This window comes from Henckelia pumila, chromosome 3, assembly GCF_033568475.1.
Source record: "Henckelia pumila isolate YLH828 chromosome 3, ASM3356847v2, whole genome shotgun sequence".
Taxonomy (NCBI): Eukaryota; Viridiplantae; Streptophyta; class Magnoliopsida; order Lamiales; family Gesneriaceae; genus Henckelia; species Henckelia pumila.
In genome coordinates, this window is record NC_133122.1 from 155,755,454 (window position 1) to 155,774,502 (window position 19,049).

Genomic DNA, 19,049 nt, shown 5'->3' on the forward strand with positions numbered 1-19,049 from the left:
TTATTCCAGCATGCATTTCAATTTGTATAGCATATGATTATGCTGGGTTTCGATGGTTTATTGTTAATAAGAGTTGGTTGTGACGTATATGAGATTGATATTCGAGTTCGATATCGTTTCGGTTACCGATTTGCAGTCGTTACGCCGTCGGTTAACGATTTGAAGCTAGTTTGATATCTTGTTATTAGAGCTTAATATGATTGAATGTGTTGCTGATAAATTGTGCCTATGACCACGTTATTTTCAGCTTTGACAAGAGTTTGATCGACTCGAAAAATCCTCCTTCGAACCGAAGAAGATTTGCTTGAGGTTTGAAGTTGTTTTTTGAGAATGGAATAATGAAAGTGAGCAGATTTGTATGTGAAGTTGAATAGATTATGATATATGAGTTCTTGTTGTTATGTTTCAGATTTGATGTTTCAAGAACCGAGACAAAACGAGAAGGTATAAGACGACATCGCAATTCAGGAATTTGTAACTCGAGAATGAAGCTTCTTGAGTTGTCCCGCCAAAATCACATACTTGTTTATTGTTTTGATTATGTTATGATGTTATCGATTCATCTCAGGTAGTGGATCTTTAATTCGATATGATATGATGATATAAGATATGAATGGATTCTTATGCCAAGGTCAGATGGACCTTATTTTTGAGTTTGATGAGACGACGATAGATGAATATCCATGTCAAGATCGTATACGAATCTTGATGGAAAAGAGTGTGATAGGAATCAATTCTTTATATATGCGTTTACTCTAATCTTGAGTTGACATGTTTAGAGTCGATATGAATTTATTTAACACATGTATATGTTGATTATACTGAGAATTGTATTCTCACAGGATGTTTCCGGCTGTTGTCTTGTTTTGTATGTGTGCATGACTACAGATGGGGCAGAAGCTTGCCAAAGTCGACAAAGGTAGCTCATGAGAGAAGATTAGATGTGGACTCGGGTTGTTTGTAGTTGAAACGATGTGTATTAAGCCTAGCAAGCATGTTGGAAACACTTGAGACTATTGTGCTTGAGAAGTTGATGAACTCTTATGTAGTTTCTTGTTTTTGTGGGATTCCAAACCTATAGTTTGATGTATCAACTTCTTGTAATCATGTTTAGATCTTGTTCTATGTATGTATACATGTTTTGGGACTTCAATATGATGGATTGGAGTGGTTGGAAGGATCATATTTCACAGCTGAAAAGCAGAGCATGAATCTGCCCAGGGCAGCGCCCGGTCTGCAGAATAGAGCAGACCGAGCGCAGCTCCATTTCCTCCAACCCGAAGGTTGGAGATTTTGGGGCGCTCGGTCGGTAGTTTTTAACCGACCGAGCGCACCCACCATTGAATAAAAAAAATTTTGTTTGATTGCTTTTTCTCCTTGGTCCATTAATGATGTTTAATTACTAATTGCCCTAAGAATGAGATTAGCAACCCGAGACCCCACAACAGGTGGTATCAGAGCGAAGTTAGTTCTTGGACTAAACTAGAATGAGCGGGGTAGATCGAGTCTATCTGGTTGTTTATTTATTCTTAAAGTATGTTTATTATCAGAACTGACTTAAAACTTTGAGAACTGCATGTTATCTGCTTATCTGATTGGATTGGAAGCATGTGGACTGAGACTGAATCAGAACTCGATCTCTTGAGAAGGCATTATCATGCTAATCAGAGGAGGACTGAAACAGATTTTTTATATCTGTGATTGCATTGTGTACTAATCTGTTTGATAATCAGATATGCCTCGAAGATCAGAGACTAGACAGACTGGAACAGTTCCTTTGCCAAAACAGGCAGTGATAGAACCAACAGTGCCGCAAGCAACAGAAGCACCAAGAGTAGAACCCACAGTGCCACAGGCAACAGAAATTCCTAGAACTGAATAGGGTAGTACTTCGAGAGATATGGGGGATATGACTGCTACTCCGATGGAAACTCTATTGAAACGCTTTCAGTCATTTAAACCGCCAACGCTGAAAGAAACTGAAAACTCTGTGGAATGTGAGAGTTGGCTCGAGGATATTGAAGAGTTGTTTGAATCTCTTGATTATGCCGACGATCGTCGAGTCAAACTTGTTATACACCAACTACATGAAGTTGCAAAAGGTTGGTGGATAGCAACACGAAGAGCACTAGAGCATCGAGGTACGGTCATTACATAGTCTGTTTTTAAAACTGATTTCTATCAACGATTCTTCCCAGTGTCTTATAGAAAGAAGAAAGGAGCGGAATTTGCTAGCTTGCAGCAAGGGCAATTTAACATTGAACAGTATGTTGCCAAATTTACGAGCCTGCTAAAATTTGCTCCCCATATAGCAGACAGTGATGAAGCTCAAGCTGACCAGTTCATTAACGGGTTGAATCCAGATGTTTTTACTCTCGTGAATGCGGGACGACCGAACAATTTTGCCGATGCTCTTGATCGTGCAAAGGGGGCTGAAGCTGGGTTATTGAGACAACGAGGAGTACATTTTGTGCCAGCACCAGTGAGACAACCCCAGGAACAGCCACAGATTCCACCACCACCTCGATTTGAAAAAGGAGGTTCTAGCAGTGGTAAGAATAATTTCTTTAAAGGTAAAACAAAACAGCTTAAGCGGTCTAGAGGTAGTTCTTCAAGCTCGAGTGGATCCAAACAGTTTAGAGCTGGACATAAGTCTAGTGGTTCTGAGGTGTATTGCACCAAGTGTGGAGGTCGTCATGCCAGCGACCAATGTCAAGGAGTGTTTGGAAGTTGTCACATCTGTAATCAGACCGGACATTTTGCGAGTGTCTGCCCACAGCGGGGTCTTGGAGGGTCACAAGGTACGGGATCATCAAGACCAGTGGCTCAATCTACATCTTCTGTTCATTCGTTACAACCACAGACTCAGCAGCAAGGTAGAGGAGGAGGAATTCATTTTGTGAGTCAAACTCCAAGACATCAAGATCGAGTGTTTGCACTGACTGAGGAGCAGGCACATGCATCACCTGATGATGTAATAGCAGGTAATTGTTTTCTTTGCGGTTATCCTGCTTATGTGCTAGTTGATACAGGAGCTTCTCATACCTTTATTTCTGAACAATTTGCGTTATTGCATTCATTACCTGTCGAGTCATTATCTACTATTGTATCTATTTCCTCACCCTTGGGAAAAGGTAAAGTATCCATGAATTCAGTTCAAAACTGTTCATTGTACTATGACGGTAATGAGATTGAATTAGACTGTATTGTGCTTGACTTATCTGACTTTGATTGTATTATTGACATAGACATGCTAACCAAGTACAGAGCTACAGTTGATTGCTGTAAGAAGATTGTGAGGTTCAGACCAGAGATGGCTGACGAGTGGAAGTTCTATGGTAAGGGTTCACGAGCCAGAATTCCTTTGATATATGTTCTTTCTATGACTGATTTATTGCAAAAAGGGGAAGAAGGATTTATAATTTACGCAGTTGATGTATTGAAAGCTAGCCCGAAATTGGCTGATTTGCCAGTGGTTAGTGAGTTCGCTGATGTTTTCCCAGACAAGATTCCGGGATTGCCTCCGTTTCGAGAGGTAGACTTCAGTATAGAATTGATGCTAGGTACACAACCGATATCGAAAGCACCATACCGTATGGCACCAATTGAATTGAAATAACTGAAAGAACAACTTGAAGATCTTTTAGCCAAAGGATACATTAGACCGAGTATCTCTCCTTTGGGCGCTCCGGTTTTGTTTGTTAGAAACAAGGATGGATCAATGAGATTATGTATTGACTACCGAAAATTGAATAAAGCAACGTTAAAGAATCGATATCCTTTACCTCGTATAGATGACTTATTTGATCAATTGCAAGGTTCATCAGTATATTCAAAGATTTATTTACGATCTGGCTATCATCAACTGAGGGTAATTGATGAGGATATCCCTAAGACTGCATTTAGAACCAGGTATGGCCATTACGAATTCATACTCATGCCTTTTGGTCTAACGAATGCACCAACAGTATTTATGGGATTGATGAATAGAGTATTTCAAAAGTATCTAGATGACTTTGTGATTATTTTTATCGATGATATTTTGATTTACTGTAAGAATCTGTGTGATCATGCTGAACACCTCAGAACTGTATTGAGAACTCTACGAGAGGAGAAATGTTGGAAAACGGTGTTCAGATCAATCAGAATTGATACCCGGTGCAGCGGAAGTTTTAAAATTTTATATGGAACGATTTCATATCATGGGTATCAAAACTTTACGATTAAATTGTGCATGTAAAAATTAAATAACAATTAAATTTTTACCTTGAATCTCGAAACGAGATTATGGACACCAACAGATAACTCTGCTCTTGTTGTATATCCCAGGAACTGATGGACGAACAATTCTTCAATTAGGTCCACGAACAGAATTCGAATCCCTCTGATAGATTGCACTAGAAAATCTATCAGAAGTTTCTACGAAGAGAATTAACGAATTTGATCCGTTAAACCAGACTGCAAATTCTAAATTCACAGACTGGATTTCAGAGAGAAAAACACAGAGAGGGGGGCGGCCACTCTAGGTCTCAAAACCCTAGTGTTCGAAAATTATGAGACTTGTGTCTAATTTCTGCACTGCAATAACTTATTTATAATGTGGGCTGCTAACAGCTTAGGGCCCATTAGTCATAAGTTAAAGCCTGACAAGCAAAGCCTGCATATTCAGAAATTAATAAAAAATTCATCGTGACTCAGATTGATAAACCAATTTCACCAATGTGCACAGAAACCATTTCTGCATCTTTTAAAGTAAAGATAAATTTTTTGAATCCGAATTCAGTGATTTCCAAAAATGCCCATCCCTATGTCATTTTAGGAAATCTTACTCTTCTACTCTGATATAAGAAGTCCCACTTCTTTATTCACTAAATTTAACTCTTTAAATTTAATTATCTCAACGGGGATTAAAAATCCATTACTTGTGTGACCCTCAATGGTTCAGGGATACAGCTAGCCGTGGGCTCACAACTCCTTGTGACTCGGAACAACAATTTCCGACTTGCCCATCGAATCATGGTAAGAGCGCCTAGCAACATCGCCCCATGATTCCCTAGGTATCACTGATAGTGCCTGCAAGAACCAATAGATTTTGGTTAGCGTACAGTACGGTCCCTTCATCCAAATATCCCGATCGAATCAACAACCATTGGTAAATCGAGAGTCGTTCGAGATTCGATAACTATGCAATACATCTTGAAGATCAAATAGTGACATCGCATGTGCTACTAAGAAACCATTTCTTAAAACACATCATGTACTCTGGCCAGAGATTCGTCACACTAATATCTACTCAGATTGCATAGGATATCCACACTCGCAAGTATGTGGTGAATCCTTGACAACAAAGCATCGACTCCTATATGTGTCGTAACTGTACCCAATCCCGACACCTGATGACCCCAATAGAGTCGGTAAACGAGTCAAAGTACAGTACTAGCATATAGAGTCTCAATGATGTTTCAAGTAGTAAGGACTAATGGTGTACAACCAAAACCGCGAACTTTATCCACTCGATAAGTGATAACCACTTGGAAAGTCCGGATAGGGTAGTTCGATCATTCATCGTATGAATATCCATTTGCATGCTTTGAACATCTCTATGTTCTATACCAATGAAACGTGGTACTCGGCATCGCAAATGCTAGTCTCAATCTTGAGCGATCCTTATCCTTATTAACGGACGGCTCAATCGACTAGGAACTGTTTAGAATATACAGTGACTATAAGATGTGTTTCATGATAGCCATCCCCATGTGCCACCACATCTTACATACACTATAGTATATTCAAGGTCTTCATCTAAAAATCTTATACTATGTCACAACATAATAATATGATAAAAGATAAAGTAAATTCCATTATAAAAGTGTAAATTATATTAAACAAAAGATTGTTTATACAGAGTCATAAAATCCCTTAGCCAAAAGTTGGCTCACCGGGCACCCACTCTTTCAATCTCCCACTTGCCTAAAGCCAACTAGTCATACTACGTAGTCCCATTGCTTCGCGATGTTTGTCAAATAATGGTCCTGGCAAGGGCTTAGTAAGTGGATCAGCGATATTGTCTGCAGAGGCCACTCTCTCGACAGTGATGTCTCCTCTTTCCACGATCTCCCGGATGATGTTGTATTTCCTCAGTACGTGTTTGGATCTTTGATGAGACCTTGGTTCCTTTGCCTGAGCAACGACACCCGTGTTTTCACAGTACACCGGGACTGGACCAACAGCTTCAAGAATAACGCCCAACTCTTGGACGAAATTCCTCATCCAAACGGCCTCTTTAGCAGCAGCTGATGCTGCAATGTATTCTGCCTCAGTGGTGGAATCCGCTGTGGTGTCCTGCTTGGAACTCTTCCAAGAGATAGCACCGCCATTGAGCATGAACACAAATCCAGAGGTTGACTTCGAGTCATCCACGTCACTTTGGAAGCTAGAGTCGGTATAGCCTTCCAATTTCAGTTCTCTTACTCCATAAACCATGAATACATTCTTAGTTCTTCTCAAGTACTTAAGAATATCCTTCACGGCTTTCCAATGCATTTGACCGGGATTGGCTTGATATCTGCTCGTGACACTCAGAGCAAATGCCACATCCGGTCTGGTGGATATCATCCCATACATGATACTCCCTATGGCTGACGCATATGGTATGTGTGTCATTTTCTCTATCTCTTCGTCAGTCTTGGGACACATAGACTTGGATAGAGAGACTCCATGACACATAGGTAGATGTCCTCTCTTGGACTCATCCATTGAAAACTTTTTCAATATAGTGTCGATGTAGGTAGCTTGAGTAAGTCCTATCATTCTCTTAGATCTATCTCTATAGATCTGTATCCCTAGAATATAGGACGCCTCACCCAAATCCTTCATCGAGAATCTATTTGATAACCATATCTTTGTTGACTGCAACATCCCTACATCATTCCCAATGAGTAAGATGTCATCAACATAAAGTACTAAGAATGTCATAGCATCCTTAACTACTTTCTTGTACACGCATGGTTCCTCCGGGTTCTTGATGAAACCAAAATCCTTTATTGTTTCATCAAATTTCTGGTTCCAACTTCTTGATGCTTGTTTGAGACCATAGATCGATCTCTGAAGCTTGCATACCTTATGCTCGCTTCCCATGGATGTGAATCCCTCGGGCTGCATCATATAGATTTCTTCCTTAATGTTTCCATTAAGAAATGCAGTCTTCACATCCATTTGCCATATCTCATAATCATACCATGCTGCTATGGCAATAAGAATTCTTATGGACTTGAACATTGCGACTGGTGAAAAAGTTTCATCATAGTCAACTCCTTGTCTTTGAGTATAACCTTTTGCCACCAATCGTGCCTTGTAGGTAAGTACCTTTCCATCAGGCCCAAGTTTTCTCTTATAGATCCATTTACACCCTATTGGAACAATTCCATCGGGAGGATCTACTAAAGTCCAAACTTGGTTTGTATGCATCGAATCTATTTCCGACTGCATAGCTTCAAGCCATAAATTCGAATCTGCATCAGAAATTGCTTCCTTGAAGTTTCTTGGATCACATCCAATGTCGGGTTCACTTTGACCCCCTTCAAGAAGAAAACCATATCTAATAGGAGGCCTAGAAGTCCTCTCGGATCTTCTAGTAATAGGCGTGTCAATCAATGGTTCCTGAGGTGTAGGATCATTATTTTGTATCTTGGGTTCTTCTCGAATTTCTTCGAGTTCCATCATCTTGCCTTTCTTATCCAATAAGAACTCCTTCTCCAAGAAGGTGGCATTCCTTGAAACAAACGCTTTTGTTTCAGTAGGATGATAGAAATAATATCCGATTGAATTCTTCGGATACCCTACAAAATACCATAAGGTGGATCGACTATCCAACTTATCTCCCACTGTCTGCTTCACGTAAGCAGGACATCCCCAAATCCTCAAGTACGAATACTTAGGAGCTTTGTCATTCCATAACTCGTATGGTGTTTTGTTCACTGCTTTAGTGTGAACGTTGTTCAACAACAATACCGCCGTTTCAAGAGCATAGCCCCAAAACGAAGGTGGGAGCTCAGTGAAGCTCATCATGGATCGAACCATGTCCAACAAAGTTCGATTGCGACGCTCCGAAACACCATTAAGCTGAGGTGTCATAGGAGGGGTCCACTGAGAGAGAATCTCATTCTCTTTTAGATAGCTCAAAAACTCGGTACTCAAGTATTCTCCACCTCGATCTGATCGAAGTTCTTTAATCCTCTTACCTAGTTTGTTTTCTACTTCAGCCTTGAATTCTTTGAACTTTTCAAATGATTCAGACTTATATTTCAACCCATACCTAGAATAATCATCAGTAAAGGTAATGAAGTAGGTGTGACCAAATTTTGTACCAATACTAAATGGTCCGCAAACATCCGTATGGATCAAATCCAATAGATTTTGACTACGCTCAGGTTTTCCTTTGAAAGGAGATTTAGTCATTTTTCCTTTCAGGCAGGACTCACAAGTAGATAGAGAGTTAATATCAGACATATCAAACATGCCCTCTCCCACTAGCTTGTTCATACTCCTTGATGAAATATGACCTAGCCTAGCATGCCAAAGGTTTGCCGGGTTTTGACTATCGATTTTCCTTTTGTTCGTTGTTACCGGTTTATCAACATAATTTATTGGAAAGTCTTTTAATTTTAAGTTATATAGATCGTTTTCAAGTTGTCCATTTCCAATCAAACATTCATTCTTGTAAATATTGCAAATCCCATTCACAAAATTGCAAGAAAAACCATCTCTATCAAGCATAGAAACAGAAATAATGTTTTTAATCAAGTCTGGAACAAATAAAACATCTCTCAAAAGTAACTTAAAATCGTTCTGTAAAATTAAATAAACGTCTCCCACAGCTTTGGCTTCAACTCTAGAACCATTTCCGAGCCTCAGCTGGGTCTCACCCATTCTAAGCTTGCGACTTCTTGTCATCACCTGCAAATCATTGCAAATGTGAGATCCACATCCGGTATCCAATACCCAAGAAGTAGTATTAAGTGAAACATTTATTTCAATATAAAACATACCTTCGCAGTTCGCAACTGCTCTAGATATTCCTTGCAGTTACGTTTCCAATGACCAGGTTTCTTGCAGTGATGACAAACATCCTTGAACTTTTCCATGTTTGAAGCCTTAGTCTTGTTCTTCTTCTCGGGTCCGGTTTTCTTGGATGGGGAAGAACGTTTCTTACCCTTTGTACTTGGCCCCTTCTTAGCAGAAGAAGAGGAGCCCACCAAGAGAACCGGTTTATCCTTATTTAAAGTGGCTTCATAAGTTACAAGCATATTGACCATCTCTTCAAGGGAGGCATCTATCTTGTTCATATTGAAATTCACCACAAAATCGTCAAACGATGAAGGAAGAGAGAGAAGTAATAAGTCTACATTGAGTTCATGCTCCAATACCAAATCAAGCGTTACCAACTTCTGAATGAGCCAAATCACGCGTACCCCATGATCACGGACCGAAGTTCCTTCACGCATGCGACACGTCATTAACTCTTTTACAGTAGCGAACCTTTCAGCTCTCGATTGAGCCCCAAAAAGTTCCTTGAGTTGTACGTGAATGTCAGCAGCATTCACGGTATCCTCAAATTGCCTTTGGAGTTCATCAGAAATCGAAGCTTTCATATAGCATTTGGCCTTGATATCATGGTCCCACCATTTATCAAGTTTGGCCAACTCTTCCGGACTTATATCAGCTGGTGCTTCCTTCGGAGGAGATTTTTCTAACACGTAGAACATCTTCTCCGAGGTCAAGACAATCTTCAACTTACGGAACCATTCCGTATAGTTTGCGCCAGTCAGTTTATTTTGTTCGAGAATAGAGAATAGTGGATTGCGCGAATTCATCTTAATGAAATACTGAAAAGAAACAGACAATAATCAGTGATTGTTTAATTAATTTACTAAGACATAAAATAGGCGAAATTTATTTTATAAATCTCACTCCCACTATTTTAACGATTTCACTACCCTCTAGTGAAAACGAGAAACATTTTCTTTAGTGGGAACATGGAGTCCAATTGACAAACTATAGTCCCGAATAATATCAGCCAACCATAATTTTCAAAAGGTAGAGCCCAATTGCTTCCAAAACAACCTCCATGTTTTTACCTCATGTCCAATAAGGGCCCAATAGTATGACGCCGTTTATTGTGACATGTCAAGATGACCCATCAATATAAAGTTGTGATGGACGGTCGCCATGTGGATCCCCAATAATATGAGCCAATCCCATGGGAGTTCCATCCAACTTACAACATGTGTCGATCCAATGTACAGCTTTTCGACGAACGGGCACCCCCCCCCCCCCCCCCCAATAATATGAGCCGGACCGTATCCGCGGGTAGCATCTCATACATTGATCGTTGATGGAAGGTAGGAACATTTAAACAATATTTAAATTTTCTTTATTTATCTTGATATCAATTTTAAATCATATTTAAAATGAGGGATTTTAATTTTTGAAAATTTCTCTCATCATTTAAAATTTGTATGCTTGCGGGATTCATACAATTTAGTCTAAACATGCATACAACGATAATATCATATATTATATTTTAGGATGATCGATTCCATTACTAATCGACCCGTGGTTGCCAATCACGAGTCTAAGTCCAATCCTAGGTGATATGCAAGTATGCAATGCAATCCTATTACCTTGTGCTTCCAATTTACATTTCTTCAGTCTTTATCATTGCTTGCTGGTCCCACCTCCATCTTCAAAAACTCCCACTATTTCTAGTGAATTTACAATAAATTACTATGACAAATAAACGGATACATTGTAGGGGTGGAAACGGACCATAAACCAGTCCCACTTTTATTACAAATGATAAAATCAAATTTGGGCCATAAACCAGGCCCATTAATAAAACCCAACAATCAATAATAAAGTCAAATGTAAACAACCTAACATACACCTATAATATTGGTCATGGCAATCGATCATCCTTATCCAATAATATTTAATTCAAAGTAATTTATTGGATAACATGCAATGGCAATTAAATTAAAAAGGATAAAATCATATTCCATATATAAAATCTTATTTTACATACAAAATCATATTTTACCTTTTTATCAAATAAAATCATATTTTACATATAAAATCCAATTTTATACATAAAATCATATTTTACTAAATATTTTCATAAGATCATATCTTATCATCAATTGTACCAAAAATAATTAATTTCATAAAATCTGATTTAACGGATAAAATCTATAAATTTTTCAAAAATTCAAATTTATCCAAAAATCAATTTTAAAATTTTCGGACTCGAACAATTCGATCCGACGCCTCGTGGACCAATCAAAAACAATTTTTGATCGGACCAAAAATAAAATTTTAACATATTAAAATTTTAATTAAAAATAAAAATTAATTTTCCCGGGCCGCCCGGGACGATCCCGGGCAGCCCGCGCCCCAAAGGGGCTCAGGCCGGGCAGCCCGTCGCTGCCCCTTGGGCAGCGACGATCGCTGCCCTGGGCAGCAATCAAATCGCTGCCCATGGGCAGCGCCGTGCGCGGCCCTGGGCAGCGACGTTCGCTGCCCCGGGTTTTCCCATTAATTTTAAATTTTAAAATCCTTTTGTTTCAAAAAACCAAGGCTTAAAAATTTTGTACAATCGATTAATTTAATCGCTTGATCTGAGCAACCTGGCTCTGATACCACTATTGGAAAACAGTGTTCAGATCAATCAGAATTGATACCCGGTGCAGCGGAAGTTTTAAAATTTTATATGGAACGATTCCATATCATGGGTATCAAAACTTTACGATTAAATTGTGCGTGTAAAAATTAAATAACAATTAAATTTTTACCTTGAATCTCGAAACGAGATTATGGACACCAACAGATAACTCTGCTCTTGTTGTATATCCCAGGAACTGATGGACGAACAATTCTTCAATCAGGTCCACGAACAGAATTCGAATCCCTCTGATTGATTGCACTAGAAAATCTATCAGAAGTTTCTACGAAGAGAATTAACGAATTTGATCCGTTAAACCAGACTGCAAATTCGAAATTCACAGACTGGATTTCAGAGAGAAAAACACAGAGAGGGGGGCGGCCACTCTAGGTATCAAAACCCTAGTGTTCGAAAATTATGAGACGTGTGTCTAATTTTTGCACTGCAATAACTTATTTATAATGTGGGCTGCTAACAGCTTAGGGCCCATTAGTCATAAGTTAAAGCCTGACAAGCAAAGCCTGCATATTCAGAAATTAATATAAAATTCATCGTGACTCAGATTGATAAACCAATTTCACCAATGTGCACAGAAACCATTTCTGCATCTTTTAAAGTTAAGATAAATTTTCTGAATCCGAATTCAGTGATTTCCAAAAATGCCCATCCTTATGTCATTTTAGGAAATCTTACTCTTCTACTCTGATATAAGAAGTCCCACTTCTTTATTCACTAAATTTAACTCTTTAAATTTAATTATCTCAACGGGGATTAAAAATCCATTACTTGTGTGACCCTCAATGGTTCAGGAATACAGCTAGCCGTGGGCTCACAACTCCTTGTGACTCGGAACAACAATTTCCGACTTTCCCATCGAATCATGGTAAGAGCGCCTAGCAACATCGCCCCATGATTCCCTAGGTATCACTGATAGTACCTGCAAGAACCAATAGATTTTGGTTAGCGTACAGTACGGTCCCTTCATCCAAATATCCCGATCGAATCAACAACCATTGGTAAATCGAGAGTCGTTCGAGATTCGATAACTATGCAATACATCTTGAAGATCAAATAGTGACATCGCATGTGCTACTAAAAAACCATTTCTTAAAACAAATCATGTACTCTGGCCAGAGATTCGTCACACTAATATCTCCTCAGATTGCATAGGATATCCACACTCACAAGTATGTGGTGAATCCTTGACAACAAAGCATCGACTCCTATATGTGTCGTAACTGTACCCAATCCCGACACCTGATGACCCCAATAGAGTCGGTAAACGAGTCAAAGTACAGTACTAGCATATAGAGTCTCAATGATGTTTCAAGTAGTAAGGACTAATGGTGTACAACCAAAACCGCGGACTTTATCCACTCGATAAGTGATAACCACTTGGAAAATCCGGATAGGGTAGTTCGATCATTCATCGTATGAATATCCATTTGCATGCTTTGAACATCTCTATGTTCCATACCAATGAAACGTGGTACTTGGCATCGCAAATGCTAGTCTCAATCTTGAGCGATCCTTATCCTTATTAACGGACGGCTCAATCGACTAGGAACTGTTTAGAATATACAGTGACTATAAGATGTGTTTCATGATAGCCATCCCCATGTGCCACCACATCTTACATACACTATAGTATATTCAAGGTCTTCATATAAACATCTTATAGTATGTCACAACATAATACTATGATAAAAGATAAAGTAAATGCCATTATAAAAGTGTAAATTATATTAAACAAAAGATTGTTTATACATAGAGTCATAAAAGCCCTTAGCCACAAGTTGGCTCATCGGGCACCCACTCTTTCAAGAAATTGTATGCAAAGTTGTCAAAATGTGAATTTTGGTTGCAGAAAGTCGTTTTTCTTGGCCATATTATTTTAGGATATGGTATTTCAGTTGATCCAAGCAAAGTTGAAGCAATGATCAGTTGGCAGAGACCGACATCTGTGTCTGAAATTTGAAGTTTTATGGGCTTAGCAGGTTATTATCGTCGATTTATCAAAGATTTTCTTGTCTATTTCAAAGCCTATTACTCAGCATACACAGAAGAATACACCGTTTGTTTGGTCTGAAGCTTGTGAAGTTAGTTTTCTTTAGCTGAAGAAAATATTGACTACAACACCAGTATTGACAATCCCTTCAGGTACTGGTGAATTTGTTGTGTATTGTGATGCTTCTCATCAAGGTTTGGGTTGTGTTTTGATGCAGAAAGTACATGTTGTTGCTTATTCTTCTCGACAACTGAAACCACATGAAGTCAGATATCCAATTCATGATCTTGAATTGGCATCTATCGTCTTTGCATTGAAGATCTGGCGACATTATCTATACGGTGAGAAATTCGAAATATTTTCTGATCATAAGAGTTTGAAGTATCTGTTTTCACAATCTGAGCTGAACACGAGACAAAGAAGATGGCTTGACTTATTGAAAGACTTTGATTGTGAAATCAAATATTATCCAGGGAAGTCAAATGCAGCAGCAGATGCCCTAAGTAGGAAGGTATGTTCTTTATCCTTGTCTACTATAGGTGTATCTAATTTGATTGAAGATTGCTGTATTTCGAGATTAATATTTAAGACAGATAGAAGACCAATGAGAATTTGTGGTATCAGTGCTGAGCCTGAATTGTTGATTCGAATCAAAGAAGCACATAAATCAGACTTAAGTGTTCAGAAGTCGATTTAACTGATCAGATCAGGGCATCAATCCGAGTATAAGGTCAGTATTGATGGTATTTTGTATGTGAATAACCAAATTGTTATTCCCGATCTTTCAGATTTGAGACAGAATATCTTGAAAGAAGCCCATTGTAGTCGATTCAGTGTACATCCTGGAGGCAGAAAAATGTATAACGATTTGAAAAATCAGTACTGGTGGAAACAAATGAAGTCTGATGTGACTGAATTTGTATCAAAATTCCTAAATTTCCAACAGGTGAAGGCGGAGAGGAAGAAACCAGGTGGCTTATTGCAAAGTTTATCTGTTCCTGAATGGAAGTGAAACCATATTTCCATGGATTTTGTGACGAAATTGCCACGGTCATCCCGAGGATGCGATGCTATTTGGGTGATCATTGACAGGTTGACGAAATCTGCATGTTTTATTCCATATCGAATGACTTATCGTCATGATTAGATTACAGATTTATATGTTCGAGAAGTGGTACGATTACATGGTGTGCCAAAGTCGATTGTATCTGATCGAGATCCGAGATTCACTTTGCACTTTTGGCATAGTCTACAGCAATATTTAGGTACGCGTTTACATTTGAGTACCACTTATCATCCTCAAACTGACGGACAATCTGAACGAACTATTCAGACTCTTGAGGATATTCTTAGAGCTGTAGTACTGGATTTTAGTATTACATGGTAAGATTCAATATCACTTGTGGAGTTTTCATATAACAACAGTTATCAAACTAGTATTGAGATGGCTCCATTCGAAGCACTGTATGGAAAGAAGTGTCGATCACCATTGTATTGGGATGATGTGTCAGAGGTACCTGAATTGGGACCAGATATGATCAGACAGATGACTAAGAAGGTAAAGTTGATTCAACAGAGAATTAGAACAGCGCATCATAGACAATCCAGATATGCGAATATTCGACGACGGCCGTTATGTTTTGAACAGGGAGATAGAGTGTTCTTGAAAATTTCACCGTTCAGAGGCACAGTCAGATTTGGCAAGCAAGGAAAGTTATCTCCACAATTTATTGGGCCGTATGAGATACTCGAGAAGATAGGCAATCTTGCTTATCGACTCGCTCTTCCTACATCTTTATCTGGTATCCACGATGTATTTCATGTCTCGATGCTTCGAATGTATCAACCTGGTGAATCTCATATCTTGCAACCTAATGAAGCTGAGTTCGATGAAACTCTTAGATATTCTGAAAAGCCTATTCAGATACTCAATAGAAAAGAAAAGCAAATCCGGATGAAGACCATTCTATTGGTGAAGATTCAATGGAGTCGACACGGAGTTGAAGAAGTGACGTGGGAAACTGAAGATGATATGAGGCAGAAATTTTCCTATCTATTCCATTGATGTGAGTTCTTCTTCAGTATTATGTTATTTCTTATCTTATGTGCATACAGACCGCTTATACAGATTTCTTATGAATTCGAGGATGAACTCATGTCTTAGTGGGGGAGAAATGTAAGACCCAGGATTATTTGATTTAATCCAAGATTATTTAACTTTAATCCGGGATTATTTAATTTGAGAATTTTTAGAGTTTTGATTTATATTCTAATATTCTTAAATTATTTAGGATTGAAATTGAATAAAAATAAGGGCCGAGGACTAAATTGCAAATTCTGAAGTTTTAGGGACTAAATTGCAATTTCATTTGTATTTATCCAATTTTGTAATTGATGATTCATCTTGTTGTACGTGTAAGAAGACTAATTCATTCAGATATTTCAGAAGCAAGAGCCGAGACTTCACTTTTCTTCTGGAGACCTCATCTTCAAATCTTTGTATCATTTGATCCGGTTATTCGATTTCAATTCCGGACATAGCGCTGCGATCCTCTTGAGACAAGATTCGATTTGGTGTAAGTATATTCATGATTCAATCTGTTTTGAGATGTTGTATGTTAAAAAAAATCAGAGTATGAACATGAATAGGTGTTCTTGAGCTTTTATGTATTCCAATATCGAAACCGGGTTGAGGATTAGTGGTTGAATGAATTTATGATTATTCCAGCATGTATTTCGATTTGTATAGCATATGATTATGCTGGGTTTTGATGGTTTATTTTTAATAAGAGTTGGTTGTGACGTATATGAGATTGGTATTCGAGTTCGATATCGTTTCGGTTACCGATTTGCAGTCGTTACGCCGCCGGTTAACGATTTGAAGCTAGTTTGATATCTTGTTATTAGAGCTGAATATGATTGAATGTGTTGCTGATAAATTGAGATCATGACCACGTTATTTTCAGCTTTGACAAGAGTTTGATCGACTAAAAAAATCCGCCTTAGAACCGAAGAATATTTTCTTGAGGTTTGAAGTTGTTCTTTGAGAATGGAATAATGAAAGTGAGCAGATTTGTATGTGAAGTTGAATAGATTATGACATATGAGTTCTTGTTGTTATGTTTCAGATTTGAAGCTTCAAGAACCGAGACAAAACGAGAAGTTATAAGACGACATCGCAAGTCAGGGATTTGTAACTCGAGAATGAAGCTTCTTGAGTTGTCCCGCAAAAATCACATAATTGTTTATTGTTTTGATTATGTTATGATGTTGTCGATACATCTCCGGTAGTGGATCTTTAATTCGATATGATATGATATGATGATATAAGATATGAATGGATTCATATGCCAAGGTCAGATTGACCTTATTTTCGAGTCTGATGAGATGACGATAGATCACTACAAGAAAAACGGCCAAAGACAACGCTTTTTCCGCGTTGTTAATGTCCCCGAAAAAGCGTTGTCGTAGCCAGTGTTATAAAAGACCACGGTCAAAGACAACGCAGAAAAAGCGTTGTCGTTTCTAGAAAAGACAACGCTTTTTTAAGTGTTGTCGTATCTAAAAACGACAACGCTTTTTCCGCGTTTTCTTTGTCACAAAAAAGCGTTGTCGTAGCAGTGTTGTGCAAGGCCGCGATGAAAGATAACGCTTAAAAAAACGTTGTCGTTTTGAGCAAAGACAACGCATAAAAAGCGTTGTGATATTTGAAAAAGTCAACGCTTAAAAAGAGTTCTCTTTTTTATTTAAGTGTTGTCTTTTTTAGTAACGACAACGCTTTTTTCACCTACGACAACGTTTAAAAAGCGTTGTCTTTTCTCAAATAAAAAAAAATTAATTCACAAATTTTCAATATATATTATCACTCAATATTCAAAATTTTTGAAAATTAAATCTAATATACAATATTTCAATATTATAAATCATTCAAATATAACAAAAATCATTCAAATATAACAAATAATCGAATTCTTCATGTTCATCTCGGCCATGTCAATGTTCCTGTCTTATCATCTCGGCCGAGTATATTCCCAACATAGAGTCCTTTTCTATGAACATGGTCATCCAAAGCGTTCATCCCAGAAGGAAATGTGGATTTCTTAGGTACCAGATAACCCTGAAATATGATTTCCAAGAAAATTAATAAACAGACGGAGAAACAAAATGCATAATATAGAACCAATCTTTGCATGAAATCAAGAAACTTTATTAGGTATGATCTACACATTATTCTTTTTTTAAAACAACCTATAAGTACATTTTCTAATTAGTTGCCATCCATTATCAAGGTTGATTTTATGAGAAAATTAAAATGTGAAAAAGTTGTAATAAAGCAATGTGGCAGCGTGGAAATTAAATGTTGAAAGTAAATTTTTCTTCCACCATATTTATTATCCGAAAAATTTAGATAATTCAGTTTTATTTCACAAAGATTTTATAATTATTCATAATACTACGCCTTTTCTTTTTAAAATTAATATATCATGAATAATAAAAGTTAATAGAAATATAAATAAAAACCAAAAAGTTACAAGGACCCAAATGATTCCAAAATAACCACCTGTATCACTCGACATTATATTTTGCAATAAAACTTGAAAAAATTTCGATTTATATTGGGAATGAAACAAAAACCAACTTGGAACATCTTGTTGACATTGCTGGCACCAAACACTTTGTGAAAGCTAGCAAATTTGTGGGGCTCGTCGGCAGGAAAATACGGCGAAAATACGCAATCCTGCGTACATCTCCGCCGAAGAAGCTTGCACGCGGTGCACGGAGACGCTACCCCTTGATTTCTACCATTGGATAAGGATTGTCCATTGGAGTGCACCACCTGGTTCAATTTTTCCTTTATACTCTGAAAAAATGAAGTATAGAGTTACATATCAACCCGATCTTTTCAATTTTCATGCATTAAAGAAGAAGATTGGCCTATGGCTGTGACTTTTTATAAGACCTGTAGCTATAACTTTTTGGATCAAGCAACTTAGCATTCACAGAAACAGTTGTTGACTTTCAAAAACATGAAAACAGAATAGAGTACCTCATATTCAGCACTGCTTACAGCTTTGTAAGGCAGGTCAAACTCTACCAACAATGCCCTCTGTGTTGAAAACAATACTCACAAAAGATAGGTTAGTTGGTATCTGAGGAAAACTAAGAATACCAGCACTGGCAGCATAACCTATCACTACAGGTAGTGAAATCACACCTGGGCTTCAGGAGTTTCAAGTTGAAATCGATAACAAAATAGTGTAGACTCAATGGAAAGAAACCATTTCCTTAATTCCTCCCTACCATAGAGCAACAAAAGCTAAA

General features: G+C 37.9%; 1 protein-coding gene across 1 annotated transcript; it reads left to right on the plus strand.

Moving 5' to 3' along the window:
- The first annotated feature begins 1,900 nt into the window (after window positions 1-1,900).
- On the plus strand, window positions 1,901-18,540 carry LOC140889788 (uncharacterized). Its single transcript, XM_073297514.1, has 3 exons — window positions 1,901-2,102; window positions 2,199-3,338; window positions 18,413-18,540. Exons 1-3 carry the CDS (start codon window positions 1,901-1,903, stop codon window positions 18,538-18,540), a joined length of 1,470 nt encoding a protein of 489 aa, XP_073153615.1.
- The last annotated feature ends 509 nt before the right edge of the window (window positions 18,541-19,049 follow it).